Source organism: Callithrix jacchus, chromosome 1 (assembly GCF_049354715.1).
Source record: "Callithrix jacchus isolate 240 chromosome 1, calJac240_pri, whole genome shotgun sequence".
In the NCBI taxonomy this organism is placed as follows: Eukaryota; Metazoa; Chordata; class Mammalia; order Primates; family Cebidae; genus Callithrix; species Callithrix jacchus.
This window is the reverse complement of record NC_133502.1, coordinates 92467936-92485216: the sequence shown is the minus strand read 5'-3', so window position 1 is coordinate 92485216 and position 17281 is coordinate 92467936. Positions and strand designations below refer to the sequence as shown.

General features: G+C 40.6%; 2 protein-coding genes across 5 annotated transcripts in view; both read right to left on the bottom strand.

Moving 5' to 3' along the window:
• Positions 1–242: 242 nt before the first annotated feature.
• On the bottom strand, positions 243–10758 carry ZFAND5 (zinc finger AN1-type containing 5). Of its 4 annotated transcripts, none has more exons than XM_017973033.4 (7): positions 10246–10758; positions 9021–9157; positions 6282–6441; positions 5759–5870; positions 5063–5166; positions 2713–2838; positions 243–1878 (listed from the first exon to the last, which is right to left on the bottom strand). In XM_017973033.4, exons 3-7 carry the CDS (start codon positions 6430–6432, stop codon positions 1730–1732), a joined length of 642 nt encoding a protein of 213 aa, XP_017828522.1. In that variant the 5' UTR covers positions 6433–6441; positions 9021–9157; positions 10246–10758; the 3' UTR covers positions 243–1729. The 4 variants fall into 4 exon arrangements, with proteins under 4 accessions (XP_017828522.1, XP_017828528.1, XP_078222703.1 ...); XM_017973039.4 differs by having other exon boundaries at positions 9021–9107; XM_078366577.1 differs by lacking the exon at positions 10246–10758 and adding an exon at positions 9395–9809 and having other exon boundaries at positions 9021–9107.
• LOC144578672 (uncharacterized) overlaps positions 10246–17281 on the bottom strand; it is a 20281-nt gene continuing 13245 nt past the window's right edge. The window contains exons 2-3 of the mRNA XM_078345625.1: positions 11251–11636; positions 10246–10978 (exon numbers count right to left, since the gene is read on the bottom strand). Of these exons, the coding sequence (XP_078201751.1) occupies positions 10660–10978; positions 11251–11636 (705 nt within the window). The 3' untranslated portion in view covers positions 10246–10659. The remainder of the gene's footprint in view (positions 10979–11250; positions 11637–17281) is intronic.

Below are 17281 nucleotides of genomic sequence, written 5' to 3'. Positions count from 1 at the left end.
CATTTTTCTCCTCAGATTTTAAAATCGTTTTGATCCCAAAGGTGCCTATTGAATTCTTAAAAAATAAACTGCCTTACCAGGTATCATACCTGAAAATGCTTCAAATATCTCTTGGTTATCACTTGAATAACTTCAGGGATGGCAAAGGAAAAAATTACAGTACAGCCATGCAAAATAACATTTTCTCATTTCCCCCCTTTAAGATTCTAACTGGGGCTTAAAAACCCAAAGAACAAGTGAAGTTTCCCTCTGTACATGGCTTTTATTATTTACATAATACAATATAGCATCAATGCTGAATAGCATGATTATGTGCAATACATAAATATGAACTATCTGTACACATCTGCAGGTCTAACTCAGAACTAAGGTACATAAAATTGAAAGCAAAACTGAATGCTTTAATAAAAGTAAAAACTAGGACTGAACACTGCAATAAATCAGAAGTAGTGCCTCGTGTACATACTTAACTATTTACAGATGAAAACAGGCATTACCACAACACTAACTATAGTCATTTATATATAAAAAACACAAGTTTCATACATCACAAAAAACCTTCCATTATAACACAGAAGTGGTATTACCAGACAAGCATCAGTGAAGTATACTGCCTTTTCTAGTTGTTATTGTACAATGCTGTAGATAATGCAGCCCATGCAATACACCCAAGAACACTAGAGTCCTACACCCAAGTACAATATGATAAAGCAGCCCTCTGCAAGTGGTGCTGGATACCACTAAGAAGTCTACTGCAGCCATGTTGGTTATGATTTTCCATGCAGAAGGGTACAGTTACATTAAGAACTGAAGTCTTTTAAAAGGCTTTAAACATTCTTTCTTGAACCAAAACATTCGACAAAAGATGCACATGAAAAATTATTCAGATACCTTTGCAACTTAAAATTCAGATGCATGTTATTCAATAGAGCTGCTGTATGTGAAAACCAAACGTAGAGTTTAAATTTCTTCTTGTAAACAAATTAATCCTAGTACAGTTCTGTGCTACACATTTTTAGCAATGAGTAATGCAGACATCTTCTGGTGCAGGCCAGCACAATAAGCTTCAAAGATTATCTCAAGACCCTGATGTTGGCTTGATGGTTTTACTTATAAGCAGTTTCGATGTTTACCTTTCACAGAATGTCTTATTTGACAGCTTTAGATGACCAATTTAACTGGGCTTATATATGGCACCAAATACTGGTTTCATGGGAAGGTCTGATCCTCTTTATAAGCATTTCTTCCTGCTTCCAAAGAACATGTTGTGAAATTAAGAGGGTGAAGTTTAACTATGGTAGAAGTAGACTGCCAGTCCTTTTCTGGTGTACCATTTTAAAAAAATACAGGCACATAACACTAGCCAAAGATTATACCTTGATTACATTCCCAAAAGGCAGATATGCTGCAAACATGCAGAGATTTCATTTATTTTGTTTGGCACATGGGAACTGTATTTTGTTCCTATTATCTGTGTATTTCACTTTGCTGTGCAGATTTTCATCCAATTTTATTCAGGGGAGGGCATATACATTTTGTAGGGCTGTATCTATCCAATTCTGCCTGTAACAAACACTCAAACATCCTAAAATATCAATTATAAGACAGACAAGTGGAAAGTAAAACTCTGGAGAACATCAAAGAAAAATGGCCATGCATCTGCTCTTTAATGTTTTCCTACGATATATTAAAATAAAAACAAAGTTTCAGTCTCTTCACAAGTAGTAATTTATATTCTCTGAATTTTTTCAGCCACAACAACTGGATTCTCTTTTCTGATTTTTGCTGCAGCTTCTGCTTTGTAATCATATGGACAGTTGTGCTTGTCAGAGTAACGGTGAAGTCCACAAAACAAATTTCCACATCGGCAGTCAAACCCTGAACAAACAAAGAAGCAGTCACTTGAGAACTTGAGGCAATTAAAAGAAAAAAAAAAAAAAGCTTAGTCACTATAGAAAGGGAACCAGGTTTTCACTGCTTTGCAACATAAAAGACAGTGAACTCTTTTCTTCTACTTTCTGGTGATAAGACACAGTCAACTCTTCAAAAGAGTTATATCACTTTACACTGGAAAAGGAACTTTTAACTTCCTTTGACATGGTGAGAAATTCAAATAACTATGTTCAGTCTTCCCTTGCAAGGGCCAACAGGGAAGTGTCTGGTAAGCCAAACCACATAGAGAAAACAAAATGGGCTATCTGCCAGCTAATTTCTACCAGGTGCTCTCCCTCTATCAACTCCTGTAGATGTGAAGTAGAATAAAATTTACACAGGCTCTGGAGTCAGGCTGACCTGGATTCAAAACATAGTACTACCTTATGTTAAGTGGGTAATGTTTCCTCAAGTGACAACAACCATCAAGGTCTGAGATTTAAAGGGAAAAGAAAAAAAAGCACTTGGAACATTCTGTGCATAGCTCAAAGCCGGTGGCAATATCAGCAACATTTTCCCTAGGTATACAAAAACTTTTTATCAATCTAATAAAAGAAAATAGGGGGGTGTGAGCTAAAACATTTCATATTATTAGGAGATAGATGGAAATTAAATCCAACTTCTTTTTACTCCAATACCACCTCCCCCACCTTTCCTAGACTACAGCTAGCCAGGCATTTTTTTTTAAATGTGTAAGACCAATCGGTCTCTTAGGGAGTGACCAAGAGCTCCTTCCTAACTGCAGGAGTAAAATACACATTGTCTTATATTTTGTAATACCTGTAAGACCAACTTTCTTTCTGCACATGAAACATCTGTTTTTCTTTGGTTTGGGCAATTCAGGAGCTTTTTCTTCACTCTGAGAAGTACTGGGCTGAGAAACTGATGGACTGGGCTGAGTGACAACTGAAAAGGACAAAAACAGAATTTGTCAAGCATTCACTAACATTTAAGTCAAAAAAAAGTATTTAAGAAGCATTCCTTGAAAATACTTTAACATGAGAACCTTTCAAATCGAAAAATTCCTGCCAATCACCATACTTTGCTTCTCTAATTCTGTAAAATGATCACTCACTCAAGAAATTCCTTTAAAACACTCTTAACTAGTACTAAAAACAAAATCCTAATTCTGTTTTAAAGAGCTGGGAGATGTTAATCATATGCTCAGTTTTTCCACATTATAATTTCCTAAATGCAAACCTCTCAATCAGGGCAGTTCAAATTCATTACATCTCAGTAAATAAGAGTAGCTGACTTTGAAGCAGTTAGCTATAAATCATTTTGAGTTTTTTGCTTATAGAAAAAAAAAATCTGTAGAGATAAACAGCAAATTTTGACATAACCCAAACCATTAATCCCTAAATCAATGTCAGATCCAAAAACTCCAAAACAATCATTTTGCCATTTTCAAAGGTGCACTAAACATTATAGGAAGACTTAAAAGATTTTTAAAAGCTTGTTTTTAAAAAAGATCAGCACAGTCTTTAGAAACTACTTGAGAAGTTCTGATTTTAAACTATCAAAGATTCCACAGGCAGAACAAGAATCTTAGTGGACAGTTAGAGTTAGTATCTACAAACAGTCCCACCACCATTTCTCCACCTAAAAGGGCTTTAAGTTTCAGTGTACATGACATCGATAAGATTTCTCACAATGAACAAAAAATAGATTACTGTACTGAAGCCCACATTGCCACTAGTTATTTAAAACAAAATACCAAAATTTACATATACTTACTTAGTATAACTACACCTGAAACGCTATAAACTTGGGTTTTAATATTAATCCAAACCATAAAAATGGCAACTTTATGTATGCCAATGCTGAAATTACTGCCCAACTATGCCAGCACCAATGCTATTAGCTCCTACAGCAAGCTGATTGGTTTAATGGCAATTTACTCTAAAACTCTGCCAATTTATAATTCAATTGCATTAGCAATGTATCTACTGGGACAAATAGCCTAATATTAATTGGACTAAAAGAAGAAAGTTCTACCTACTGCTACTGGGACAAAACTATTGTTTTTTCGGATGTCATGAGGATAAAGAATAATCTATGGGAATAGTTGTATGGGGTAGAGATAGGATGTCAGTCATTTCTTTGGCCACACCTGTAAATGAACTGTGGCTCCTGAGACAAGGGAATAAGAAGAAAATTATACAGAAAAGGCAAATAGCAGTGAACCACAAAATGCCTACTAAGTAATAAATACATACTAGCTACAGCTCTAACCCAAGACTATTTTTCCAAGGTCAGAGTATTTAAAAAAAAAAAAAAAAAGGCATCATGGGAACACTAATGTGGTCAGTTTTAAGGATGGAGCTCATTTCAAAATACCAAATATAGATTTACCTGCCAAACTTAAGAATTTGGCCTTAATGTTGTAAGATTAATACAGTAAACAAACTTGACTGCTGTTAGCAAAAGCAAGCCTCCAAAGCAGATTGTATAACCACTGACACTTTTCTCACAAGTTTTATATTGCATTTAATTAGCACTCTGCCAAAAAAGAACAAATTGATCAAATATGTACACAACATAAAGTACAGAAATCTTTGTTCTAGGGCCTAGTACAGGTAATTCAAGTCAGTCTTCTTGCACCATTAGGGTACTTCTGGTTGTGCTATGTAAGTAACTAAAGTCTCCAAACTCACCAAATGTCATGAAAAACACTTTTCACACTGAGTTTTAAACTCCCACACAATATAGGATAGGAATACTGCACTTCTTCAAATAAGTTTTAGTGTTCAGTATGTTGTTTTGCTTTAAAGTTTTCTACAACATTGACAATATCAAAACTGAGTATTACTGCTTTTGATCATAAAATTATTCTTTATGACCTTGAAACTTCACTTCATCAAGTTCTTAAGACATCCCATCTCCAGATTACAGACTTTGCCCATTATGCACATGAGGGTAATGCAGGGGATGAGCAGAGAAGAAATTGAGAATAAACAAAGTGACTATTTTACACGTCAAGAAACTTTTAAAGATAGCAGTTCTTTGGCCTGTATTTTATAGCTCTCCTTCCTCTTTGGTCCTTCAATGGGAAGGAAAGAATCTCCCCACCAACCATTACTTGCACTATCTAATTCAGAACTGAACAAGTATTAAATGAAAAGCATACCTGGCTCTGACACCTCTGTTTTCGGGGTAGTTATTTTGTCCTCTCTTGAAATGCTCATTTCTGTCATTTGCTGAGTTACAGGCAAGGCAGCCACAGGCACATTTCTATTTGAGTTCAAGCAAACAATTTTTAAAGGTGTTAAGGGTACTTCTTGAGACAATGAATAGTTGTCAGTTCAACTTTAAATTATATAATATTTCCAACATGAGCAAATGGAGCTAGAAAACCTAAAATTTAAAGAAATATTGGATGCCCAGCATAAATGGTTGAGAAAAAAGTTTGATAAATGGCTCATCAACTTGGGGCTGCATTTTGTATAGGTTGCCATATTCTAAAACTAACTAGGAATTTTTAGCTGTGCCTGTAACTTGTTTAAGGGCAAAAAGGGCAGCTCTGCCAAAATACCTTGTTTGGTCCAATAATATAGTCCATAGTCTCACTCGACAACCCCTGAACCTCAATTACAAAGAAATAAAAAAGCACAGCATTTACAACACAGAATCCTTGAGGGGGTAGGGAGTCTGTTCTAATATACATCTTTACTCAATGACTTAAGTTAGACACTGAAATCCTCGATTATGCAACAATGCAAAACCAAGGATATCTGACATATTAACATTTTTATTATCGGACTAGTACAGACATCTTGGTTTCCTCTTTGTAATAATATAAAAACTCTGAAATGTTCAATCTTACCTTGATTTTTCAGATGTGCTGCCAGCAGCACCTTCACAGTTGTTTAAGCTAGTGTCTGCTCTTTGTACAGATGCAGAATCTGAGGTAGGACTGTTGGAACCACTAGCTGTCCCTATTTAAAAAAAGGACTTGTAAGGAACCAATGAACACTACACAAAAACTCACTTAGTATCAAGACTTAGTAAGTAATGAATACTTGCAATTTAATTAGGTTAGTGATATAAGCATTTACTGTGCTGTAATCCTACACTTGAATATCCAAACACAAAATATTAAAAAGTCATATCCAATGAACACAAGTGTGAAACAGAAAAACGTCAAAAAAAGAAAACTGAAAAGCTAGAAGATGCTTGTAGATATTCATTCCTGATTAGTCACATCAAGTACTTGGGCTGTTGCTTTAATTTCAAGCTCTTGTTAAGTGTTCTCTCCATGGGCTTTCAGCATTCTCAGCCCCAATTTTTGGTTCTATATTTTCTGTCCTCCAGTTCTTCACATGTGTTTTTCCTTGAAAACAACTTACCCATTGGGCTCATTCTGCCACTATTCTGCTGTCTCTGAAGATGTTCTTTGTAGCAAACTGAACACATTCCATTTGTCCTAGGATTTCCATAAAAGCCACATCCTGTGCTACACAGCATGGGCCCCGGGGTCTGGTTAGTCTCCTGAGCCATATTTTTCTGCTATAGATGAAACAAAATTTAAGAAATTAGCATATCACCAGAATATAGTCTGATATAATTAACAGTATACCATTGTTATTTCTACACAAGTTTCACAAAAGCCTAAATTCTGTGAATCATTAAAAAGAGTAGGCAGAGATAATTATCAATATTTTGTTGCCTTTATAAAAGCAAACTTTTTAGGGCCCCAAAAAACCAAAAAACACCAAACCAAACCAAATAACCTAAAAGCAATTCTATCATTATTAAGATATTTTTACCTGTCACTATTCTTCATTTCAATTTATGAAAAGGTCTGCTAGCTCTCAGGGTTATGTTTTAATCAATTTGGGAAACTGGTATCTTTTATTCTTTGGTTACTTTTGACTCTCCTGCACTACAGGTAGACCATTTCAAATGATGTTTTTACTTACTTGGCTAATCACAATTTATCACTGACTCTTGATATTTATAGGTAGTTCTGTAAACTGGATAAATAAAGCATTCTTAAAACTGACACCTATACGTATCTGGGCTTCATCAGTAATTTGACATTTCTGCTGAGGCAGGGCATCTGTACTTTTTAAATGCTGAAACATCTTTATATAAGGCTGAAAAGAAAGCTGGTAGCCCTTCCTGGTACCTTGGCACCAACAAGTAAAGTTTAAGAATTTAGGGTCAGCTGGTTTATGAAACTCCTTTTATGTTGTCCATTTGAAGTGTGAAAATCTGTTTCAGAGTACTTTAAAGCCAGTGCCTAGGAACCTGCAATGTATAAATTATGAACAAAATTTCTCAGCCAAAGGCACTATTAATTTTTAACAAGTGCTTGTCTTCCTCATACCAGAAAATAATAAAACCGTTCCAAGCTCAAATTTAATATAGTAAAGTAAGGCAATATAAACACACGACTCTTTAGTATTGCTAGGTTAATATTAGTGCTAGGTTACCAGAAAAAGCTTTACATAGCAAGCATTTGTTTGAAAGCAAGCAAGGGTTTGCTTTTCTCAAAGTCTTGTTAAAATGCTGTGTTAAATTATTAAGTTTTCCTCTGGATGAGAGAAATTAAATATTCAAGAAAATTTATTTTACAATGAAGTTGTGGAGGGTTTTCATATCATCTTAAATATGTATAAGGGTACAAAAAGCATATTTGAGAGCATGTGATTAAAGGGAAATTTGTGTGCTGTGACTTGTGGTCACAGTCATTTTTTCCAACTACTACATACTAGAATACACTTTTCAGTGAGTTATTACTTACTTTGAATAGTATTAATTTAGGTGACACTGTCTCTTTAAATAGTAAGTGGAATTTAGCTGACTCATTTTGGAGCAGGGTAGTGTAAACATTTCAACATCACTTAGGAAGTTTATTAATAAACACTTTCAGCTGGGTTTTTGAATGTTGAGTATGACAGGGGTAAAAAATGCTTTCAAAGATAAATATGTACATATTTGCATGCCCACCATGCACAAAATGTGTGAATCTTTGCCCTATGCATAAAAGTTGGGTCATTCCTTAAAACCAGTTTAAGTATGCCAGCTCACATTTTCTACACTAATGTCCACTGTCATCTGACGTTGGCTTTAAAAACAAACTGGCTTAAGGCCAAGCAATCAACCTACATATGTAATTTTAATCTGATTGTTAAAATCTTTTAGATAAATAAAATGGAGGATACTCCATTTAAAGATTTCACACACTTTGACATAAAGTATTCCACTTTCCCTTCAGAGAAGATGTCTACCTTCATTTCATTATAAATAACCTTCAACTGCGAGACGCACAAGGGGCACCATGACATGAGAGTCTTCTACACGGGTTCCCATCTTTTAGGTTTTTTTCACCTAGAAAGCCAGCTTTTAAATGCCATCACATGTGCACAGCTTGCTTTAATATTTCTCAGAAGCTTAGATCACATGGGAGGGCGCTTCAGCCTGTCACAAGGCTGCAATGTGACAAGCCGAGCTGGATGGAGGCTCTCACATAAAGCCTAGTCAACAGGGGCCTCTGAAATCAGCTTCTATTTATATCTCAAAGCCTGCCAACTCCTACACAACCCCAAGAACTAAGGATGCAGCGTTCATATATCTAACATAAGAAAACAAAAGAGCCTGCTAGTTTTTTTCCTAATGAGAAAGAACTACAGAACAATCTCAATCTAGAAGATGAAGGCATAAAAATCACTCAAAGCTAAAATGGTCAAGGTTGTTTATAAAAAAACTAAGCACAGTGGAGAGAGCGTATAAGAAAGAATTCTCATTTAGTGGCAATTATTTGGAGGATGAAGTGGAGAATGTGTGTTATCATCAGGTTGCATTTCCCTTCTCGTCAGTATTTTAGAAAAAAAATACCATTATATTTATCACCTTTAAAGTAATTAGAAACTTAAGCATGCACGTGTCAGCTCTATCAGGTATAACCAAAACACTTATTTTATAAAGTTTATGGCTTCCTCTAACTCACAGCTTAAAAAAAAAACCTGAGTGTAACTGAAAAATTCATCAATTCCAATTCTGAACAAAGAGCTTTTACACCCATGGAATATAGTTACTTCAGGTGCACAAGACGTTATGAGACGGCATGAATTCCCACTCACCTGGGAATTGAGAACTGAGTTCAAGTCTCTAGTTTGCCACTAAGCCAGTGACCTTGGGCAAGTCCTTATTTTCCAGATTTCAGCTCCCTGTTTGTCAAATGGAGGAGGATTGACTTTTAAAGGCTCCTTTTCAGGGCCTGGGAGATAGAAAACAGGAGAGAACTACAACGAATCCTTAATTTTTTAGGGAGGCGTGGGGGAACATTTTAAGAAAACTCTTTAAAGATAAAATTGCAATATTTTTACCGAGTTAAGAAATCCTACTTTAAAAACAATCCTAATAAGGAATAAAATAGAATTCGTTTAGGTTTTTAGGAATCTGTATCTAAATCCCAGGTTTAAGAACGGGATGTGTGACCTACATGTTCCTTTACCTTAGTATCTCCTTGGATTGGATGATAAATTATATCTTTAATAGACATTCAATCAATAAAAGATAGCCCGACCCTTCCCCGAAAACACAGCTCCGCGAGGTGCGTGGAAAGCGATCAAAATTTTTACGTTCACCAGCCTAAATGCATCAAACAAAGGAGAAGGTGCTCCACTTCCTCCATGAAAACGGATCTCAGGGTAGACATGCAGCGACGTCGAGAATCCCTGGCCCCATGTTCCAATGGATTTTAGAATAAGTTCGGGTCCCACTGCTCCCCCATCCCCCTCCAAGCAAAGGCCCCGCTCAGGAAAGCCCAGTAGGGCCTTCTCCTAAAACCACTGAGTCATGCAGAACAGCAGAACAGCAGCTCGGCAGGCCCGGCCCGCCCTTCGCCCGCAGGCCCCACGCCGATCCCCGACCCCGAACGGCTCTTCAGAGAAAAAACCGGTGCGGGGGGGGGGGGGAACGGGGGGTTTGCAGCGGGCAGGGGGCGCGGCCGGCGCCTTGGCCTCTTTGTTTCTCCGGGTCCTGGTGCCTACGCCGGATGCCGCCGCCGCCGAGGGCGGCCGGGCGGGAGGCGAGCGGCCTAGAGACCAGCCCCGCAGAGGCTGCACGCCGGGCATTGTTTCCCGACAGCGCTCTGGAGCGAGCCAGGGAAGCGGGGAGCCAGGCCTCGGGCCACGACGACAGGATGACGCCTCCGTCTTTGTGCTTCCTGAGCTGGCGGGCGGGCTCCCCTCCCCCGGACGCCGCCATCCGCGGCCTGCACCGGGTTCGCCGCCCGTCCCCTCACTCCCGCCCCCGGCACGGCCTAAGGAACCCGGTTCCAGCCCCCAACCCCGTACCACTCACCCTGTGGGGCCCCAAATGCGAAAGCCGGGCTCGCGCGCGAAGCCGGCACGGTGAGGCCGGGCTGAGGCCTCCGGGAAGGCTGAGCCGGGCGCCCAGGTGCCGCCGCCGCCGCGGGCCGGGAGCGGGTCGGAGCCGCAGGCGGAGGTGGCGCCGCCGCCGCCGCCGCGGGGTCTTCTTTTGTTCCTGCAGCGGCGACGAGCGTGGCCGGGACACGCCGGAGCTCGGTAAGTGGGAGGAGGGAAGCGGGGGGGGCGAAGAGGAGCAGAGGGAGGACCGAAGGCCGCAGCGGCTAACGCTTCACTAGGCGCTCGCCCGTCGTCGCCTCACGCCTCCACAGACGGCACGTTGGGCGGACAAGGGGGAGCGAATCGCGCGCCCTGAGGCTTGGGGCCGTAAGGGCCCGTCGATGGCGCTCTACGCCGCTTCTGCCACTGCTGGGAAAGCTGCGCGGCTCCCGGGAGCAAACAAGCCCGCGTAGAGGATGCACACAGCTTCGCTTCCCGGCCGACTAACAGGCTCGCAGCCCGATGGCCGGGCTGTGAGGGAAAAGAGGGGGAGGGGGCGGGACCCGTGCGTCAGCGAAAACCCCGACAGCGGCGGCCGCGGTGACGTCGAGGGCCCGAGGCCACGCCCCCGGCGCTCAGTCAGTAGGTCCGGGAGGCGGGGCTGAGCCGGGTCGCTGTCGGTTCTCGCGGAGCCAGCCACTGGCCGGGCGTTCGGCCTCTGGGTGGAGCTGGAAAGAGCGAGTCCTGAGGAGGGTGCGTTTCTATTTTTAACCCAATTGTCCGCCCTCAGCCTCCCTCCTTCGGATTTTCTCATTCAGGCTCGTTTTTCGCCATCCTGGTTCTCACGCTTTGTCTCCAACCCTGGGTAGACATTCCCTCCCCCAGGAATTTTAAGGATTAACCCTCAAAAAAGAATGAGAACCGCCTTATGGCTTTGGGGTCTTTTCTGTTTGTGAAACCTCCTCACTCCCCACCCCCATTTTCAGCTCCAAAGTCCAACCTGAGCGTGGCCCTGACGCGGCCGGCGGCGCGCCTTCGCTTGCCCAAGGTCACGAGTGGCTGTGCGGATGAGGAAACGCGCTGCCTCTCAGGGCTACTAGTGCCTAGGGCTGCCAGTGCCCCGGCGGCGCTGTTCTGAACAAACTGTTTTGGCCAGCCTGTAAAATCCCTGGAAATTGACCATTCCAGCAAAATGTAGTGTCCTGGGAAAGCACCAAATGTTCTACTCAAGTGCAGCGAAGGGACAAAACAAGCTAGACCTGAGGCCCAGATGAAGCGGAGGAGGAGGCTTGCGGGAGGAAGTTCAAGGGGGGAGGTACTGGGCGGGCAGTTCAGGCACGAGGAACCGGTACCCCCCTGGGTGAAAGGATGACTTACCTCGAAACACTGGGAACCGTTTCAGAGCACAAACCATTTACAACTGACTGATCCAAGTGACTTTCAGTTCAACTCAAAATAATGAAATTACTAAGTCCGAAAGGACTTCCCAAATTTTCTAGTAAACAATGATCTAACGAATACATAGAAATGACTTTTAGGGCTTATATTAGCCACATATAGAATGGAGAAGAGGTCCCTTTAGTGTTTCTCAAAGTTCGTAATCAAAAAAAATCACTGGGTGATTAAAGATTGCTACGCCTCTCTCTCCTTGATACGGTTTTTGTTGCGCTTCAGGTGACCCGTGTTTATAATCTGTATTTGGGGGAAGGCTGATACCTTGAACCAACATTGCCGAATCAGTTCTCCGCCACAGTTAGCAGAGTACTTGGAGCATAACAACCTTTTATTTTGAACAAATTCGGACTTATTAATGTGATCAATTAATGTATTAGAGATTTAAGTAGTTTGGGTCCTTGGTCCCACGATCATTAAAATTTATTTCCTTAAATTAGTAGATAAATTAGTAAAAAACATAGTAGCTCCTATTTACAGGCCATTTTCAGTGCCAACTGTTTTCCATTTAGAGTCTCATTTAATCCTCACAGCAATTCACTGAGATAGGTACTATTCTGCAGATAAAGGAACAATGACTAAAGAGCTTGCTCAGGGCACTGAAGGGCAGGGAGGCAATGAAGGTGATTATTATTGAGAACAAAAATAACTTGAATTTTTTTTTTTTTTTGCCTTCTAGAATTGAAAAAAAGTCTAAAGGTAATAAGGCAAGCTCATTACTGAAGTGTATTCCATAATTTGTCACCTTCTGATAATTCGTCTTCTCTATTACCCATTTATAATTTTCTCTGAGACTGTTTCAACCAAGACTCTTGCAGGTATTGAACCTAAAAATAGCAAGATTCCCTTTCAGCAGATATTTTCTAGTGGTTCTCAAAGTGTGGTCTTCAGACCAGCGGCAGCAGCAGCACCTGGGAACTTACTAGAAATACAAATTCTCAGGACGCAACAACAAACCTGTGGAGTCACAAACTGGGGGTTAGCACAGCCATCTGTGGTTTAATAATCCTCCAGGTGATTCCGATGCATGCACAAGATTGAAAACCATTGATTTACCCCTTCCATGGCATTGGGGTGACCCCTCTTTTTTTCAGATGGCTCACACCTTGTGAAGGGGAAAGGTTTAGAAAAAAGAAAAGAAAGAAATGGTCTCATATTACTGGTGTAACAGATTAAGGGATATACTTCTAAGAAGATTTTTGTTTTTGTTTTCTTATATTTCAAATTTTCACTTGGACTCCAAAGACAAACTGAATTGTTAAACACAAAATATATAATAGAATGCTTCTAATATAACATGCCAAAGGGCTTTACTCTTTAGTCAATAGAGAAGGTCAATTTTGGCCTGAAACAAACCTCTGTAAAAAAGATAATGAGTAAAGTTGGTTGTGCTCAAAATGTGGTATTACAGGTGGTGGCTCACACCTGTAATCCCAGCACTTTGGGAGGCCCAGGCAGATGGGTCACCTGAGGTCAGAAGTTCAAGACCAGCCTGGCAAACATGGCGAAACTCCACCTCAACTAAAAATAGAAAAATTAGTTGGTGGGTGGCAGGTGCCTGTAATCCCAGCTACTCGGGAGGCTGAGGAGAAGAATTGTTGAGCTGGGGAGGTGGAGGTTGCAGTGAGCGGAGATTGTGCCACTTCACTCCAGCCTGGGATGACAGAGAGAGACTGTCTCAAAAAAAAAAAAAAAAAAAAAGGAAGTTTTGCATATTTGCTACTTTCCAGGCACCCACTGAACTTGGTGCTGGGATATACATTTGTGTGAAAAATAGATGTTACCCTGTTCTCATGGATCTTGCTGTCATGTGGGGAGAAATATATTATAATATAATATATAGTTATAAACTGGTAAATATTTTGAAAGAAAAGTATAGAATGCTATGGGAGCATATAACTCATCATAATGAATCCCGTAAATTCATCCAGGTCTGAGTTCCAACCATCCCCATGGCCAAAGGAGCCAGGCTATTTCCTTAAAGTAGGTTACCTGGTAGTCTGCTTAAGAACTTAGGTAAAGTCATTGCAGTTTCACTTACATTTTTCTTTGTAATCTAGGGTTGGACTGGACAGGGGATTGAAGATGGGAGAAGAGCAAATGTAATTAAATTTCTTAGAAAGTGAAAACTGACATCCCTTAAAAGCAATATAAGTTATTAGTCCAATGTAAAATATAAAAGACCTGAAGTTATTTTATCTTGACATATAACTTCCTATTATGGAGCCAAGAATTGCTTCTATGACATTATTATAATACTCTGTCATGAATAACTATTCATTTTCTGTATGTGCTTGAGTAGAACTTGGTGAAGCACAAAGCCTTTTCTAGGCTCTTAAAAACTTTGGTGTGGCTGGGTGCAGTTGCTCACGCCTGTGTAACCCCAGCACTTTGGGAGGCTGAGGCAGGCAGATCACGAGGTCAGGAGTTTGAAACCAGGACAATACGGTGACACCTGTCTCTACTAAAAATGCAAAAATTAGCCAGGTGCGGGCATGTGCCTGTTGTCCCAGTTATTCAGGAGGCTTAGGCAGAAGAATCGCTTGAACTCAGGAGGCAGAGGTTGCAGTGAGCTGAAATTGTGCCACTGCACTCCGGCCTTGGCAACAGAGCGAGACTCAGTCTCAAAACAAACAAACAAAAATTAGCCAGGCATGGTGGTGGGTGCCTGTAATCCCAGCTACTTAGGAGACTGAGGCAGGAGAATAGCTTGAACCTGGGAGGCAGAGGTTGTAGTGAGCTGACATCATGCCACTGCACTCCAACCTGGGTGACAGAGCAAGACTCCCTTTCAAAACAAAACAAAACAAATAAAATTAACTGGGCGTGGTGGTGTGTGCCTGTAATTTCACCAACTCTGGAGGCTGAGGCATGAGAATCGCTTGAACCTAGGAGGCATAGGTTGCAGTGAGCTGAGAGCGTGCCACTGCACTCCAGTCTGGGTGACAGAGCGAGACTCTCACTCAAAAAAAAAAGAAAAGAAAAAGAGAAATCATACTTTGGAGCATATAACCTGGGTTCATGGGGGTGGGGGCTTACCAGGACGACAGGAATAGTGTCAGTGATTCAGCTAGAACCCAGCAACTGTGCTGGAATAAATCTTAGGCAGTGGGTAATTGTCCCTAAGGCCCTATCAGTCAGCAGAGAAAAAGGTAGAAACCGTTAGGGAGGTCAGGATTCAGGCAGCAGACTAACATGAGAAAGGTAGGTAGGGCTGGGCCTCTGTCCTGGAGCAATGTAATTTCTAAGCAGAGAGCCAAGGCAAGTTTCATGAGTTTGTGTAATGTTTTTCCACTTACAATGTATATTCAAATGCTTTAATTTGATAAATTCTCATAGCAGCCTATAGAGGTAAGTGTTATCATCTCTCCTTTTGCTGGAGGTTGACTGACTGAGGCTCAGGGCAAAGTTATATATCCTGTCCATTGTCATATATCTAGTGAGAGTATAGCCTTCTGTTCTTCAGCTCAGTGTTCTGTTGCCTCTTCAGGATCACTTCCCCCTTTAAATTTATTTCAAAATTATATTTCCCATTAGAATGCTAACTTTTTTTTTTTTTTGAGAGGGAATCTCACTTTGTCACCCAAGCTGGCGTGCAGTGGTGTGATCTCTCACACTGCAACCTCTGCCTCCCAGGCTCAAGCAGTCCTCCCACCTTAGCCTCTGGAGTAGCTGGGACCACACAGACACATGCTACCATGCCCAGCTAATTATTTGTATTTTTGGTAGAGATGGGGTTTCACCATTTTGCCCAGGCTGGTCTTGAACTCCTGAGCTCAAGCAATCTAGATTGGTGTGATTACAGGTGTAAGCCACTGCCCCCAGCCTAAAAAGTTAACCATTCTCATCTGTATCGCTCACCTCTCCCAGCACTTGCTAACAGGCAACTGCTGTCCCTTTTGCTAGCTCCAGCTTATCTGTCTGTCTCCTAAATGTTGAAATTTTTTAGGTCTAGGTCCTGAGCACTCCTTGTTTTTTCACTGTTCATACTCTCAGAGCGATTTTACCCACCTTCATAGATTCAAATTAAGTTCCCAAAGGAATGTGTATCTGTACTCGTTCCTTGGCTTACAAATGATTTATTAATGAATTTTTCACTTACAAAGATGTAGCTATTATTTATTTGGAGACGGAGTCTCATTCTGTCATCCAGACTGGAATGCAGTGGCTCAGCTCACTGCAACCAGTCTCAGCTTACTGCAGCCAACCTCCTTGTCCCGGGTTCAAGCGATTCTCATACCTCAGCCTCCCCAGTAGCTGGGATTATAGGCATGCACCACCATGCTTGGCTAATTTTTGTATTTTTAGTAGAGACCAGGTTTCACTACATTGGCCAAGCTACTCTTGAACTTCTGGCCTCAAGTGATCCACCCGCCTCAATCTTCCAAAGTGCTGGGATTACAGGCATGAGCCAGCTGACAAAGATGTATCTGTTTTCAAAATTTTACATACATTTTTCAACATAATCCAGAAAACTTTTTTTTTTTTTGCATACTGAAGTTATGCAAAACAACTGTCATTGGAAGAGAAATGTGTAGCTAACCACTATTATTGTTAGGTAGTGAGTAAGTGGGAGTAGTGAATAAGTATCTAGAAATAGATATGAATTTATATTAATTCCATGTGAATCAATGGCTCTAGAGTAAACAAAATAAAGTTTGAACCTAAGAATTTCAGAGCCAGTGCTTCAGTTTCTGGTATATACCTGATTTAAGTTGTTTTTGTACTATAATTTACAACATCATGATCAACTCTAAATGTGAGGCATATAAATATGTAAGGGGAAATTCTTTATTAAAAAATTAAAAGTGATAAACTGAAGCAGGACAAAGAAATGAAAACATTAGTTTCCCCAAAGAAGATATACAGATGGAAAATAAGCATATAGAAAGATGCTTCACATTATATATCATCAGGGAAATGCAAATTAAAATAACAATGAGATACTACTATGTACCTATTAGAATGGCCAAAATCCAGAATGCAAACAACACCAAATACTGGTGAGGATGTGGAGCAACAGGAACTCATTCATTGTTGTTAGAACTACAAAATGGTACACAGCCACTTTGGAAGGTAGTTTGATTTTTCACAAAGTTAAACATATTCTTACCATATGATCCAGCAATCACACTCCTTGGTATTTACCCAAAGGACCTGAAGACATGTCCAAAAAAAAAAGAAAAAAACCTGCTCACAGATATTCATAGCAGCTTTATTCATAACTGCCAAAACTTGAAAGCAACCAAAATGTCCTTCAGTAGGTGAATGGAGAAATAAACTGTGGTACATCCAAACAATAGAATATTATTCAGTGCCAAAATAAACGAATTTATTAAGCCATGAAAAGACACGGAAAATTCGAATGCATATTACTAAGTGTAAGAAGCCAATCTGAGGGCCGGTCAAGGTGGCTCATGCCTGTAATCCCAGCACTTTGGGAGGCCGAGGTGGGTGGATCATGAGGTCAAGAAATTCATACCATCCTGTCCAATATGGTGAAAACTCGTCTCTACTGAAAATACAAAAATTAACTGGAGGTGGTGGCAGGTGCTTGTAGTCCCAGCTACTCAGGAGGC

Excerpts from the sequence above, each read along its gene's own strand:
- ZFAND5 (XM_017973033.4), bottom strand. The coding sequence starts at position 6,432 with ATGGCTCAGGAGACTAACCAGACCCCGGGGCCCATGCTGTGTAGCACA. Across the intron at positions 5,871-6,281 it reads TGGCAGAATGAGCCCAATGG|GGACAGCTAGTGGTTCCAAC; the intron begins GTAAGTTGTTTT and ends TTTTTTAAATAG. Across the intron at positions 5,167-5,758 it reads AGCACATCTGAAAAATCAAG|AAATGTGCCTGTGGCTGCCT; the intron begins GTAAGATTGAAC and ends GAACTCAAATAG.